The sequence below is a fragment of the Lynx canadensis genome, chromosome C2 (genome assembly GCF_007474595.2).
Source record: "Lynx canadensis isolate LIC74 chromosome C2, mLynCan4.pri.v2, whole genome shotgun sequence".
In the NCBI taxonomy this organism is placed as follows: domain Eukaryota; kingdom Metazoa; phylum Chordata; class Mammalia; order Carnivora; family Felidae; genus Lynx; species Lynx canadensis.
The window spans coordinates 93,052,580-93,067,511 of record NC_044311.2 but is presented as its reverse complement, the minus strand read 5'-3'; the positions used below and the strand labels follow the sequence as shown (position 1 = coordinate 93,067,511).

At 36.2% G+C, this 14,932-nt stretch overlaps 1 protein-coding gene across 3 annotated transcripts in view; it reads right to left on the bottom strand.

Annotated features, from left to right (window-relative positions):
* GSK3B (glycogen synthase kinase 3 beta) overlaps positions 1-14,932 on the bottom strand; it is a 196,671-nt gene that overhangs the window by 99,941 nt on the left and 81,798 nt on the right. For all 3 annotated transcript variants that reach the window (XM_030330443.1, XM_030330441.1, XM_030330442.1), the window contains exon 3: positions 7,768-7,851. In XM_030330443.1, coding sequence (XP_030186303.1) covers positions 7,768-7,851 — 84 coding nt within the window. The remainder of the gene's footprint in view (positions 1-7,767; positions 7,852-14,932) is intronic.

Here is a 14,932-nt window from a genome sequence, read left to right as displayed (position 1 = left end):
TAAATGTAATGTGGTAGCCTAAATGGGATCACAGAAGAGAAAAAAGCATTAGGAAAAAGTAAGGAAATCTAAATAAACTATGGAATTTAGTTAATAATAATGTATCAATTTGATTCATTAATGCTAACAAATGTAACCATACTAATGTAAGACGTTAACAATGGGGGAAATTAGGTGCAGTGTCTATGCATATAGACATAAAACACCATATTGTTATATTTTGGGGAATGAGGGCAACATGTTTCAAAATAATATGAGTATTATTACATTAACATGTGATATACATGCTTATATATGAATACAGGAAATTTACTTCTACAGAGAGGGATTTGAGGATTTAGATATCAGGTTAAAGATTTTACTTTTATCTACTGTCCTGTGTTATTTCAATTTTTTTCTAATATGAACTGTAATATTTTATAGTTTCATTAAAATATATTAAAATAACATAAAAACAAGGTGGTAACTGATATTCAAAAGAAACCTATAGATTCACATCTTCAAACAAATGACAGTTATCCTCTCACTTGCTATCATTTATAATTTATGAAGAGCCTTGACAATTCATCTACCTCAAGAATTCTGCATTATCTATACATTCATTCTCTAGTTCACACTCCTATTGAAAAGCCTGCATTGATCATCAGGAAAATTTTCATACAGATAATATGTATACCACTTTAACAGAATTCAACATGAAATTTTAAGTAACAAAATTGTGGAGTTATTTACACAACGTCTTTATTTCAGTAAATAAAATTCTCTGCTACCAGTGATTTTCACAAAATAAGGAAGGTGAAAGAGAGAAGATAAAGGAATGGAGGAGAGTTGTATTTTGTAAAGCAGACCAGGTGTACACAGTTATAACTTTGTACAGCATTTCTATACATACACCATTTCTAGAACTTGAGATTTCATTTAATTAAAAAGTAACAAAAGACACTTTTCACATAGGGAGGCTGACCTTGATCCAATCAATCACTTATGAACTCCTTTCTACATCCCTAGCCTCAACTCCCACTACTAGACCCACACTCCCATACTTTATATACCAGAACTTTCAAAATACTTGTATCTCTTCTACACAGACTATGTTGTTTAACCTCACCAAGCATTTCAAACATCCTGTACTTCTAACCTGGCACACTTATACTGTACTATTTATCTAAAGAGCTCCTCCTCAAAACCCTAAGTATCATTTTTCCTATGTAATTCCTTTGCTGACCACTCTGGATAATGTATTACTTTTCTCTATAGTATTTCTGTTCATAGTGCAAGTAATTGTTACTCCATTTGTCATTTTACAGTATATTTCTTTTCTTGTCTTTCTCAAATTCATTTAGACAGACCTTATACTTTGTCTTTGTACCTAAAACACTATATAGTGCCAACAGGCTGAAATTAAAATGAACTTGGAAGATTTCAGAGAGTGGGTATTTGGAAAGAACACAGACTTAATAGCTGAAGAGTCTACAACTATGTGGCAGTAAGCACCACATAAATTTTGGATATTATTATCACTGCTGCTATAATTTTTGTCATAGAACAAAAGGCTATTTACTCTTTTCTAAAAATTCTCCAAAGTAGACACTATATAACTTCTCCTTGTTTAGCAATAATTGCTGAGATATTTTTAAATGTTATATTTCTAATACACTACTCCTGGAGAAATTTACATTCTATGCTAAATAGTATATATAGCATACTATACAGACCCTGGAGACAGACTTTCTAGAGTTGACTCCTAACTTTGCCACTCAATAGCGGTAGGACTCTCAGCTAACTTACTTAACTGCAATTGCCTCAGTTTCTTCTTCCATAAAATGGGGGACAGTAACAGTACTCATTCTTTACGGGGTCGCTGTAAAGTTTAAGTGAGTTATAAAGTACATGTAAAGTGCTTACAGCAATACCTGATGCAGAGCAAGTGTAATATATATTTGCTATTATTAAACAATAAATTGTAAAATAGTTAATGAGTGTTAATTATATGCCAAGTGCTATGATAAGCACTTAAACTTATTACACTTTTTTCTTACAAAACCCTTACTGTATAGATGAGAAGGGGAAAAGGCTTACTACAGTAAGTATCTTGCCCAGTCATACTGCTATCAAGTGGCAGAATTGGGACGCAAATCCAGCTAGTGCTCTTTAATTTTCAGAACAGATTCACTCCTACCCTTTCCTATCCAGGGCTAGTGACAAACAGGCATAATCAAGCACAGCATTCTTCTCTCTGATCCCAAAAGCAGTGGTAGAATCTTCCTCTGCATACAGCCCTCTACACAGTTACTATCAATAGAACAAAGTTAATATGAGGAATGAAATCAATTTGTCATCCTTGCTATTTAAACTGCCTCTCATGCAAGTAGAGGGAGAGTTTTATTTTAAGGAAGGCAATTTCTTTATTATCCAAGTAATCAATCTATGATGAACAAAGGTAAGATATTTTCACACGTAAGTTTACTTATAAAAATTTTTCTTAAAAAATTAATTTAAATAAAATTTAAGGCTCCTGTAAAGACACAATGTGGTTTACAAACTATGTCATTCAGAGTCCTAGGGTTCTACAGAGGTGAGCTGCAACTCAGAAAAGCAAAGTCAGCTGGCCCCATACCCCAGTTTGAACCAAAGCAATTTTCCTTTTTATCTGTTCTATTTACAGAATAGGGGTTCTTCATAAAATTTTATTTAGGGGGAAAGGAATTTCTACTGCCAAATACTGATATTGAAAAAACACCATTCTCTAGGGTACTCAGAATTCACAAAAGTATATTAAGCCTAGACTTTCAAAACATTCAAAAATCCCATTTTTCCTCTGGTCAAGGAGAAAGAGTGCTATTTTTTCTGAACTAAATCAGTTACTAAAACCTACTGGGTAATCTAAAGTATACTAATTGACTACATGATGCTCTAGTTACTATAGCAAACACTAGTAATTCCAATCAGAAGACTACAACTAAGACTAAGTAACACCTCTGGTCTCTGTTCTGACTTAATTCCTCCTTCTTTTAGTCATCCTGGTTACTCCTTTCCTCAGTTATATGCTAAAAGCTGATGATTCATAATCCCTAAATAAAAATACTGTTTAAAATGGCAGAGTGGAGCAAAATAAAGACAAGTTCACCAAAACAGATATAACCTTTCAAACTGTGATCAGTGGAAATATCTGCCAAGTATTACAACAATCCTACTCTAACTTCATCCACAACTGAAGAGTGCTTATGGACAAAAATTATGATGAAGCTTTGGGATAGCTTAGCTATAATTTTAAAATTAAAAATAACAATGTGGGGGGCGCCTGGGTGGCGCAGTCGGTTAAGCGTCCGACTTCAGCCAGGTCACGATCTCACGCTCCGTGAGTTCGAGCCCCGCGTCAGGCTCTGGGCTGATGGCTCAGAGCCTGGAGCCTGCTTCCGATTCTGTGTCTCCCTCTCTCTCTCTGCCCCTCCCCCGTTCATGCTCTGTCTCTCTCTGTCCCAAAAAGTAAATAAACGTTGAAAAAAAAAAAAAATTTAAAAAAAAAAAAAAAATAACAATGTGGGAGTAGTTAGGGGGTATTATGCAGTTCAACAACTCAGTGAAATACATACTATATAATCAATAACCAGAAATATTATGAGATCTCCAATATTTAATAAGATTATAAATAATTATTCATACAATTTTGTAAAACATGTACAAATAGAATGAGATATGTAGAGATGTAGAAGTTAAAAGTCAGGATAGAAAGAGAATGAAGAAGGCTCAGGACAGATGAGAATCTATATAAAGATTTGGAAGGATCAGGCATTCAACGAAAGATGGGAAGAAACCCAATGAAAGAAGAGTACACAAACCCAGAGATGAGGCTGAAATCCACAGAGAGAGTAACCAAGAGAGAGAGCAAAAGACAGACACCAGAGTTAAAGCAGGAAAAGAAATGAGGGGGTGACATAGACCAAGAAAGAGGGACAGAAACCCAGACCAAAACATAGAGAGACCCAGAACCCAGAGTAAAAGGAGCAAAAACCCAGAAAGTAGATGGAGGAGACTAAACAGAAGTGAGACAATAGGCATAGAAGAGACAGAAAACGGTAGAGAGATAATGATGACGATGAAAAGGTTACAAAATATTTCATATCTGAACTCATACATCGACTAAGTCTTTCATCCTTATAATCTTGAAACACTGAATTCTGCTCTTTCTCAACCTCAAAATTTCTAAAATCATCCCCCTAACTGCCTCCTCACATCTCCTTTGGGCTCCTGTTCTGACCACTGATCTCCTGTCCAGATGGTCCCCTAAGCTCTCTGAAACCCCAAAAAGGAACTCTTTTGAATCCCAGTCTCTTCATGGAGGCTTTTTATACTGCTTTGCCCTTATACTGCTTTTCCCCAGATCCACCTGGATCCCACCCAAAGGCAATGGTTTCCCTACAGCTCTCTCAAATGAGGACTCTTCTCACCCTCAACACATTCTAGGACCAGCAGACAATACTTGGCAAACTGCTGGCTCTTTGCTGTGCTGGTCTCAAACAGCCCCTCTCCCAGAATTCCTAAGAGCTCTTTCACATGGCTACACAACTCTATCAACCCAACTTTGTCAATATCATTTCTCCACTTAGCACCCCACTTCCTGACACCACCACCACCACTACATGTGAAATCATACATGTATCTAATGGGTATTTCTATTTGCTTGTCCCAGAGACATCTCAAAACTATTAACTTGTTACTTCCTCCCCCCAAATTTATATATATATAAACATAAACACACACACACACGCGCGCGCACACACACAGGCAGTACACCAAGCTTCTCTTCAGACAGAAATCATCTTTAAAGGTCTGTAAGAATTTCCTAAGACATTTAGATCCCTTTCTACAACTGTAGTTCTAAGTTCACTCTCAGTAATCTACTCTTGGAGAGTCAGAACTGATAATAACAAACCTAAGCTCCTGGGGTACCTGGGTGGCTCAGTTGGTTAATGTCTGAGTTTTGATTTCGCCTCAGTCACGATCTCATAGATTGTGGGATCAAGCCCTGCCTCAGGCTCCATGCTGAGCGTGGAGGCTGCTTCAGTTCTCTCTTCCCTTCTCTCTCTGCCCCTCCCCAACTAGCGTTCTCTCCTCTCTTGCTCAAAATAAATAAATATTTAAAAACAACAACAACAGGGGCGCCTGGGTGGCGCAGTCGGTTAAGCGTCCGACTTCAGCCAGGTCACGATCTCGCGGTCCGTGAGTTCGAGCCCCGCGTCAGGCTCTGGGCTGATGGCTCAGAGCCTGGAGCCTGTTTCCGATTCTGTGTCTCCCTCTCTCTCTGCCCCTCCCCTGTTCATGCTCTGTCTCTCGCTGTCCCAAAAATAAAATAAACGTTGAAAAAAAAAATTAAAAAAAAAAATAAATAAAATAAAAAAAAACAACAACAACAGAACAAACCTGAACTCTCAACCCTAGAGCAGAACCCGTCTTTTCATATGGGACATATTAGTTTATTACCTGGTCTCTTGAGTAATGTTAGCCCTGCCAAAACAATTCAGAAGAATGGAAGTAGAGATGGTGAGGAAAGCAAGAAGAAATCATCTTTTCGGTGGCTAGAAGATCATGGGAGGTCCTGCACCTGTGTATTTCTGCATATCTTCAGAAAACCTCTTTTTGTTAAGGAAGGATCATTATTTTCAGCAATATATCACAACTTTTTTTTCCCCTTTCTGTTTTGTTAATGAAGCTATCCAAAATTAAGAGGAATCTTTTTTTCACTATGAAAAATTTACAATGCTCAAGAGAAAGTTCTGAGATAAATAAAACATTATAAAGTAGTTTCTTTTTTATAATAGAGGTTCACTGTCCTTCTGGTTAACCTCCTTTAATAACTTCTCAATTGCTCTTTATCTATAAGACCATTTTTAATAATAAGCAGCTCTAAACAGCAACAGGGAGGAAAATCATCCATTGGGATACACAAATAATAGTCCACTGTCACTACCAAGGCAGAATTAAGTGAGGGTGAGGGCAGACTGTGATCAGGGCTTCCACCAGACCAAAACCAGATAGGTAAGCCTTTTGATGCCACCACAAACACAGCCTTATATTCAAAAGTTTGATATTCTTCTTTTTCTGCTCTTTATCTTTGTGAGCATTAAATGAGTTAATATTTGTAAAGTACTAAAAACAGTATCTGCCATATAGGGAGAGCTAATAAAGTAATCAGGAGAAAATGTTTAGGGGCTTTGATAATTCTGACCTCTACTTTCCTCCCTGACGTATTATTAGGTCTAGCATCTAACAACAAAAAGTCATGAGGATGCAAAATTCCATTGTAAGAGTGCTGTGAACATAACAGATGTTCCATAATTTTATTTGGGAAGGGCCAGGAAAAAGTAAAGACATATCAAAACAAATAAGATTAAAGACATAACACGCTGTTTGCTAGGTTTTTAAGAAAAAAAAAAAGTGGCATGAACCTCATAATGGGCTTTAGAAACAAAAGAGCTCAAATACTTATAAAGGCTTACAGTCCCTAATACAAGCACCTGAGAAACAAGAGTCACAAAGGAACCAATTTGCTAATTATCATTGCTAAAACATTAGCTGTGACTCTCACTCACACACACACACACACACACACACACACACACACACAAATATATAAATAACATTTATGTATCTACACAATGTATATCACAGTTTTGGCTTAATACATAGGCATCTTCCCATATTACAGGCTCTGTCATGAAAAAAATAACTTCTAAGGAAATAACCTAACTAAAATTTAATGGAAAATGATTAAACTCTGATACACTGGGAAGTAGTTACATGAAGTAAAAAGAACACTGGGCTTAGTAATCAAGAGGGATTACAGATCTAGGAACTTAAGATAATATGTGCAACTTGACGTCAAAAATATCAAATGAACCTATCCAAAGTCATATTTATTTAGCCAAAAAGATTAAGTGGTTTGTTATTTGCCCTGCCCCCTCACCAGAAACCAGTAAAGTAGAAATTTAAGGAAAATACTGAATCTGGGAAGAAAGGACAGTGAACAGGCAGAAAGAAGAAGGTAAAACAGAAGAAACAGACTTTCTGTGCTTCCATCTCCAGGGAGCACAATGACATTAATTATTATTATTTGAAGAGAAAAACCAAAAGGGTCAGGGATTCACAGTATATGGTCTTCTTAAATTATCCTTTGCTTTCACAAAATTAAATGCAATCATAAATAATGACCATGTATAACAAGCTCTATAATACTGTACCTTTCTAACTTTCTCCCTCACCAAGGATAGGTTAAATTTGCCTCCCAATGTTGAAGTCTCATTCTGGTCCTACTAAAGTCCTCCTGTTCCCCTTTCCCTCCAATACTTCCACTTAACAAAATGACATCATTTTCCACCCTCTAATAAACAACTAGAACTATCATGTGGCTCCAGAAACGCATAAGGAACACAGAAGTTTAAAAAATAAATAAATATATGTGTGTGTATGAGTGTGTATGTTTGTGTGTGTGTGTAAAGAACTAAAGACAAATGTTCCAAAAAAGAAAATTCTTCAAAATTCATTTCCCTTTATCATCTCATTAACATTTTCTGATACAACTACTGATAGTCAATGATTATGTCTTGAGCTCAGGATTACTAGGGCTTATGCTTTAGAATTCTTCCATTTAATATTAGCAAAACTGTTTCACTCACTGGGCCAGGGTGGGGGATCGGGTGCAGAACAAGGACTATTTTTAGAATAACAAGTCTATCACAATATTCAGTACACACTTTCTTCAAGACCTACCTTCTCACCACTTGAGTAGAAGAAATAACGCAATCGGACTATGTTACAGTGATCTAGCTTTCTCATGATTTGGAGCTCTCGGTTCTGAAAAGGAAACACATGAAAATATTTTTTAAAGGATAAATGCTATTCACCATATTGACTACGATACTAAAATTTCATAATAAACACTACAAAGAACAGGCCATGGATATGTTACTAAAAAGTATGGTCTAGGGGTTGGGAGTCTGGGCAACATAGGTGAAGGGGATTAAGAGGTACAAAGTGCCCACTGTAGAATGAATAAATCATAGGGATGAAAAGTACAGCACAGGGAATATAGTCAATAATACCGTAATACACTTATCGTGGTAAGAATTTCATAATGTATATAACTGTCAAATCACTATGTTATACACTTGAAATTAATATAATGTCAATTATACTTCAATTAAAAATTTAAAAACTAAAACAATAACAAAAATTTTCTAAACAAGATAAAAAGTATGGTCTGTACTGACCTGCAAACTATTTGTTATTAGTCTATGAACTATTTACTACTGCCTTGCGATAAGATAAACACAGAAATTGAGAATAAGTGCTTAGAATCTTTCACAGCAATTTGACAGAATAATTTCATATTTATGAATCTTAAGAGTGGGGCCTATATTTTGTATTTTTTAATTTCACTTTTCTAGTAATTGATTTGTATTTTATGTTACAAAAATATCAGTCTGATGAACTGGAAATTTTTTTAACTAATACTTCACAACTAATAGCTTGAGAAGCAGTGATCTATATTATGACAGAGATACCTGGAATGAGCTATTATTACTGGAATCTTTCACAACTGTAATAAAAATCAAGCTTCTCACTAAACACATAAATTTGGGTGCAAAGAGCTCTTACAAGCCCCACTATCTTCCAAGATATGGTCAAAAAAAAAATTTTTTTTGAGAGCCCCATAAGACAGGTTCAGTTGCTAAGTTTTACAGAGTTATAATAGGACATCCCAGAAACTGTACAGTCCTGATAAATTTATAAACCACACAAATAATTTTTCCTTTGGGGAGTTTCAAAGTTATGTTCATTCTTCATGAAAAGAAACCATCAAATAATATGATGGCTTCCTAACAACATAAGTTTTTGCAGTAATAAATTCGAAGAGTATATATTAACAAAGAAGATACATTCCAACAATATACTTGGCTGTCAAAAGTCCAGTTAATAAAGGCAAATTACATAACAGAAAAAATATTAAAAAGTACCAGCTATATGATCAGGAAATATAAAATTTCAGGTAAAATAGTGAATTAGAAGAGCTACAAAACATAAAAGTTAATATACCTGGGAATCTGGATGGAAAAAATGCTTTATGGTTAGAAAAAAAAAAAGCCAAAAAAAGAGGGGCTGGGGGTTGCACAGCAGATGAGGAGCCTAATCAGCAGAACTATCCTAGAACAGAGTGGTCCCCAGTTCTTAGATGATAGAAGGGGCTCCTGGATGGCTTAGTCAGTTGCACATCTAACTTCGGCTCAGGTCATGAACTCGCCATTTGTGAGTTTGAGTCCCGCGTCGGGCTCTGTGCTGACAGCTCAGATCCTGGCGCCTGCTTTGGATTCTGTCTCCCTCTCTCTCTGCTCCTCCCCCACTTGTGCGCTCTCTCAAAAATAAATAAATGTAAAAAAAATTTTTTTTAAAGAAAATAATTTATGTAATACTAACAAAAAAAAAAAAATCAAACCTGGACCTACAAATGGCACCTTAAAAAACGAAGGCCATACATGAGAACAGAGGAACAAAACCATGAGAGGTAAGCAAACAAAAAGCAACATGGCACAGGTAATTCCAACCGTAACAAAAACCACATAAAATGTAATTAACTAAGCACACAATCAAAGGCAGAGAATGTCAGATTCAATAAGAAAGCAAGCTCCAACTATATTCTCTCTCTGATACACACACTTCAGATTCAAAGACACCAACAGCTTGAAAGTAAAAGGATGGAAAAAGATACAGCAAGTAAACAGCACCAAGAGATCTGGAGCAGCAATGTTATTAGCAGACAAAGTAAATTCTGAGAGACAGCGATTTCCCCATTTCCTACCAGATAAAGTCTAAATCACTTCATATTCTGGTTCCTTATTATCAGCTTCATGTTATCTTCCACTCATAACCAACATGATCATAACTAGATCCCACTTCTCACTCTTTCTGACCATATTATCTCATTCCCAATTCTAAACCACTGATCACATCATCACTGGAATGTCTTGATCCCTCCCTTCCACCTACACACATTCTATCCATCCTTGAAGTTCCTATTCAACTCCCACCTCTTTCACAAGGCTATCCCCAGCTGTTCCAACTCACACTAATCTTCTCTAATCTCTAAATTCCTGCAGCACCTACCAATATTTTAGAATTGAGTATATACTTTCTTGGTTTTTATTTTTGTAAACTGTAGTTCAATAGTGTCATATAAAAGAATGCGTTTCAAAAAGTACCTTATAGAAATCAGATACTACATTGTAGTCACTGTAGGGAAACACAACACACACTAACACAACTTGTCCAACTAACTTACTATACATGTGCCTTAAGAAAAGCTGAATTTTGTATCTTTCTGTATCAGAGACGGAGCTCTCAAAGCTGGTTACTTTGTCTTTCACAGAGTAAATTCCCTGTTTTTATAATTTCTTCTGCCTTACAACTTGCTGTACACCCGTATTCTCAAACTGTGGGATCAGCCAATCAGGAAATGAGAAGGGGGTGGGTAAGGAGAAAAGAATAAGAAGTTTAATACAGTAAGACTAAGGACTTTTTCATCAAACTTACTTCAGTTATTTTTCTGTGCACTGGGTTGCAATGTAAAATCTACTTCTTACTACAAGATCATAGTTAAAAATTTTAAATCCATTGTAGAAAAACAACCTGTCTATAAAGGCAAATTTTTTCCAATACAGAAACGATAAAAACTTACATGTAAACTATTTTTATCATTCCCACCTAAAACAAAATAAGAGAAAACAAAAAGACTGCTCAAGATGGAATAAATAACACACAAGTATAAGAAAACCTGAAAAGTACATTTAAAGGAAAAATTATCCTTTTGGTTTAACCAATAGCCATTAACATATATCCTCCTCTAAACTAGACAGGGGCTATTGTTCATTTTTACATCATTTGACATCTCACACTTTAAAAAAAGTGGGGGGGGAGGGGTACTTCCAAAGCTAAAAGCACTGTGTCAAGGGAATCCCTAAAGGGTACTTTATGTACCCTATGTAAAATTCAATAAAGGAAAAGCTAACTTTTAGGTGAAGTAACAACCAGAAAGCTTAATAATACTGTAGATGTCAGGTAGGCAGCATATGGCTATCATCTTCTCTTCTTCACCAAATTTCATTCCACTGGATCTTTCCTACCATAGAAAGTTCCATTTTCATAAAATCTAGTAAAATAGGACTGACTTCAAAAGTTTTGCTTCAGGGGTGCTGGGTGGCTCAGTCGGTTAAGCGTCCAACTCTTGTTTTCCACTCAAGTCATGATCTCTCAGTTGGTGAGTTTGAGCCCTGCATTGGGCTCTGCACTGACAACAGTGTGGACCCTGCTTGGGATTCTCTCTCTTTCTCTTTATCTCTGACTCTCCCCTGCTTACTCTCTCTCTCTCTCAAAATCGATAAACTTAAAAAAAAAAAAAAAAGTTTTGCTTCAAAGGCTATTTTGTCCAAAACATACCTTCTTCTTCAAAAAGGAATTACCTAAAGTTCCATCATCCTTCTTCTGAATTCACACTAGGACTGAAAAAGTGTTTATTTCAATCCATTTCTAAATCTTTGATTCCAGAGTAAATTCAGATACCCCCAAAGACCCTACAATTGGCTAGAATGTCACCTCAAAATAATTCCCTGTGTACAACAAATATTTTGAAGCTAATTATGTGTCAGAGCCAGGGCTCTGAGCGTATAAAAATTCATAGTCCTCACAGTTTTCAATGGGTAAGCAAACCAAACAATTACAATACAATGTGGAAACTGTAGGTCACTCAGATAGTGCGATAGGGTAAATGGGGATTTGGACCTATAAAAATTTTGCTTATTAGTACCTTGAAAAATTCGGGAAAGAGACCTGGTGGAAAGTTTTAAATATAATGCTAAAAAGTTTGAATACTACAAGCCATGAAGAACCACTAATACGTTCTAAGCAAGAGATTTGTTTTGGGAAGATCACTGGTTATCAAAAAAAGTTTTTTGTTTTTAAGGAGAAGATAAATTAAACTAAGACCTGTACGGAGGTAGAAAGAGTCAAGACAGAAGGAAGAGAATGGCTCTGAGAGGCAGATCAACAGTTATTTGATCACATACTGTTACTGCTTTGGTAAATGGAAGGAGGGGAGTGATAACTATCAAACTTCTGACTCATGTGACTATTAACATGGCAATAGAGTTCACTGGCCTAGGAAGCTGTTTTGGAAGAAGGAAGGAATGAGTTCAGTTTGGGACACGTTTAGCTTTAAATGCCTGAAGGACACAGATATGTAAAGGTCCAGAAAGCAATCTGATATGTTCATCTTATCCTCTAGCAAGAGGTCTAGATGGTTCTTGAAGCTACAGGAATAGATAAAATTGCCTGTAAAATAAGAAGGAGGTAGCCAAAGTCTCCAGGAGCAGAAAAGCCTATAAAGAACACTAAAAAAGAAACTGGTTAGGTAGTAAAAACCTAGACGATGGTGTCACATAAGCCCCAAGACAGGTAAGATATTCTGAAGAAGATCCTGGAGAATATGAACATTTAGGCAGACAGATGAAAAGGAATCATACAAGAAACTGAGAATGAGCAAAGCTGTAAAAGATGAATCACCAAAATAATACATTAGAATAAGGGTCAGTCAACATTTTCTATAAAGGGCCAGATTATAAATACTTTAGGCTTGCAGCCCACAGTCTCTGTTGCAATTATTCAACTCTACAGAAAAGCAGTCAACAATATGCAAAGGAATGGGTGGCTATGTATATCCCAATAAAACTTTATTTACAAAAAGAGGCAACAGGCACACAGTTTGCCATCTTTTGTTCTAGAAGCCAAGGAAAGAAAATTCTTTATATATTCAATCTCTTTCACAACTTAGCACGCACGCGTGCATGCATACACACACACACACACACACACACACACATCGTATATATAGTGGACTTTCTAATATCAACTAATGTTCTGGAAGTTTACTGTAACATTTTTCTTTTACATTACTATAATTAGACATATATAAATAAATAATCTAAATTGTGAATTAGATATAAAATACATACTGCTCAGGTAGGCTTAAAATCTTCTACAAAGAAATTTCAATTTTGAATCCTCTTTCTCTCTGACCTCACATTCAATCTGTCAAAAAATCCTGCTGGGTTCTACCTTCAAAATATATCCAAGGGGCACCTGGCTGTCTTAGTAGAGCATGAGACTCTTGATCTTGGGGTTATGAGCCGGAGCCCCACAATCTCTAAAATCTAAAAAAAAAAATTTATATAATTCTCCAAGCTTTTAGCAATTGCACTCTTGGGCACTTACGCAACAGAAATTTATGTTCACACAAAAACCTATGGATGAATGTTCATAGCCATATTATTCAGAATAGCTACCAGATGTCTTTCAAAGGGTGAATGGATAAACAAACCATAGTATACTATACTATGAAATACTACTCAGCAATAGAAAAAAACTAATTATTGACATATGCAACAACTTTAATGAATCTCCAGAGAATTATGCTGGGCAAATAAAGCCAATCCCAAAAGGTTACGTACACTATTTATTCTATTGATAAACATTCTTGAAATAACAAAGTTATAGATATGGGAAACAGATTGCTGGTTGTTGCAAGGGTTTTAAATTAGGGGTTAAGAGTGGAGGAATGGCAGGGAGAAAAATAAGTATGGTTATAAGAGGATTCTTGTGATGATGGAACTGTTCTAGTGAATACACAAAACTACACATATAATAAAACTGTATAGAAGTACACACACACACACACACACACACACACACACACACACAAAGTAAATCTGGGGAAATCTCAACAAGACTGGTGGATTGTATTAATGTCAAGATCCTGACTGTGATGCTGTGCTATATTTTGTAAGATGTTACCACTGAGGGAAACTGGGTAAAGGGTACATGGTATCTCTCTGTATTACTTCTACAATTGCAGATATATTTACAATTATCTCACTACAAAAAACAATAAAAATACATGGTGTGTGTGTGTATCTCCAGGGTGTAATCATTTCTCACTACCTCTCTAGTGCAAGTCTTTCAGCTTCCCTCTGTTCACCTTCCATCTATGTTCAACAAAGCAGGCAGAGTGATTTTCACGTTTTAAAATATAAGATAGACTATGAGATTTCTCTGCTTAAAACCTCCAGTGGCTCCCTACCTTGAAAAGAGTTAAAGCCAAAATCCTTACTATAGCCAACAAGGCTTCTCCCAACTGCCCTACCCATTGGAGAAAACATTTGTAAATCATATATCTGATAAGGAATCTGTATCCAGAATAAAGAACTCTAGTCAACAATAAAAAGCCAAAATGAGCAAAGGAAGGACTTCTGGTCTCCAGCCCAGTATGTAAGGAGCTTGGAAGTCATCCTTCCCATCTTCACAGAGCTGAACAAACTGAAAAAAGTCAACAACTCTTCTTAAATCCATTAAAGAATTGAGGGCTCATGTGGCAAACCACTGCCCTAAAAACTGGAAACAGGCACATATACAGAATCACAGCTTACTGGAGCAGAAACCCAGGAGCAGAAACTGCCTCTGGAGTCAGTACCAGTAGAGGAAAACCTAAACTGTAATGGACAGAGGAGCAGTATGAACAAGTCTGAGAGTTAAAAACTCCAGAGGGGGCCTCCACATGTTTCTCAGTTTTATTTCTAGGAGCCCTACCAGGTCCTTACAGTGAAAATCTAGGAAATATCTGGAGATGAGATGAAACATTTATAAACAGGCCCAAGAGTATTCTGTTTTGCTTGTTTTTTTTTTTTTTATGTTTATTTATTTTTGAGAGAGATAGAGTGTGAGTGGGGAGAGGCAGAAAGAGAGAGAGACACAGAATCCAAAGCAGGCTCCAGGCTCTGAGCTGTTAGCACAGAGCCCAATGCGGGGCTCAAACCCACAAACCGTGAGATCA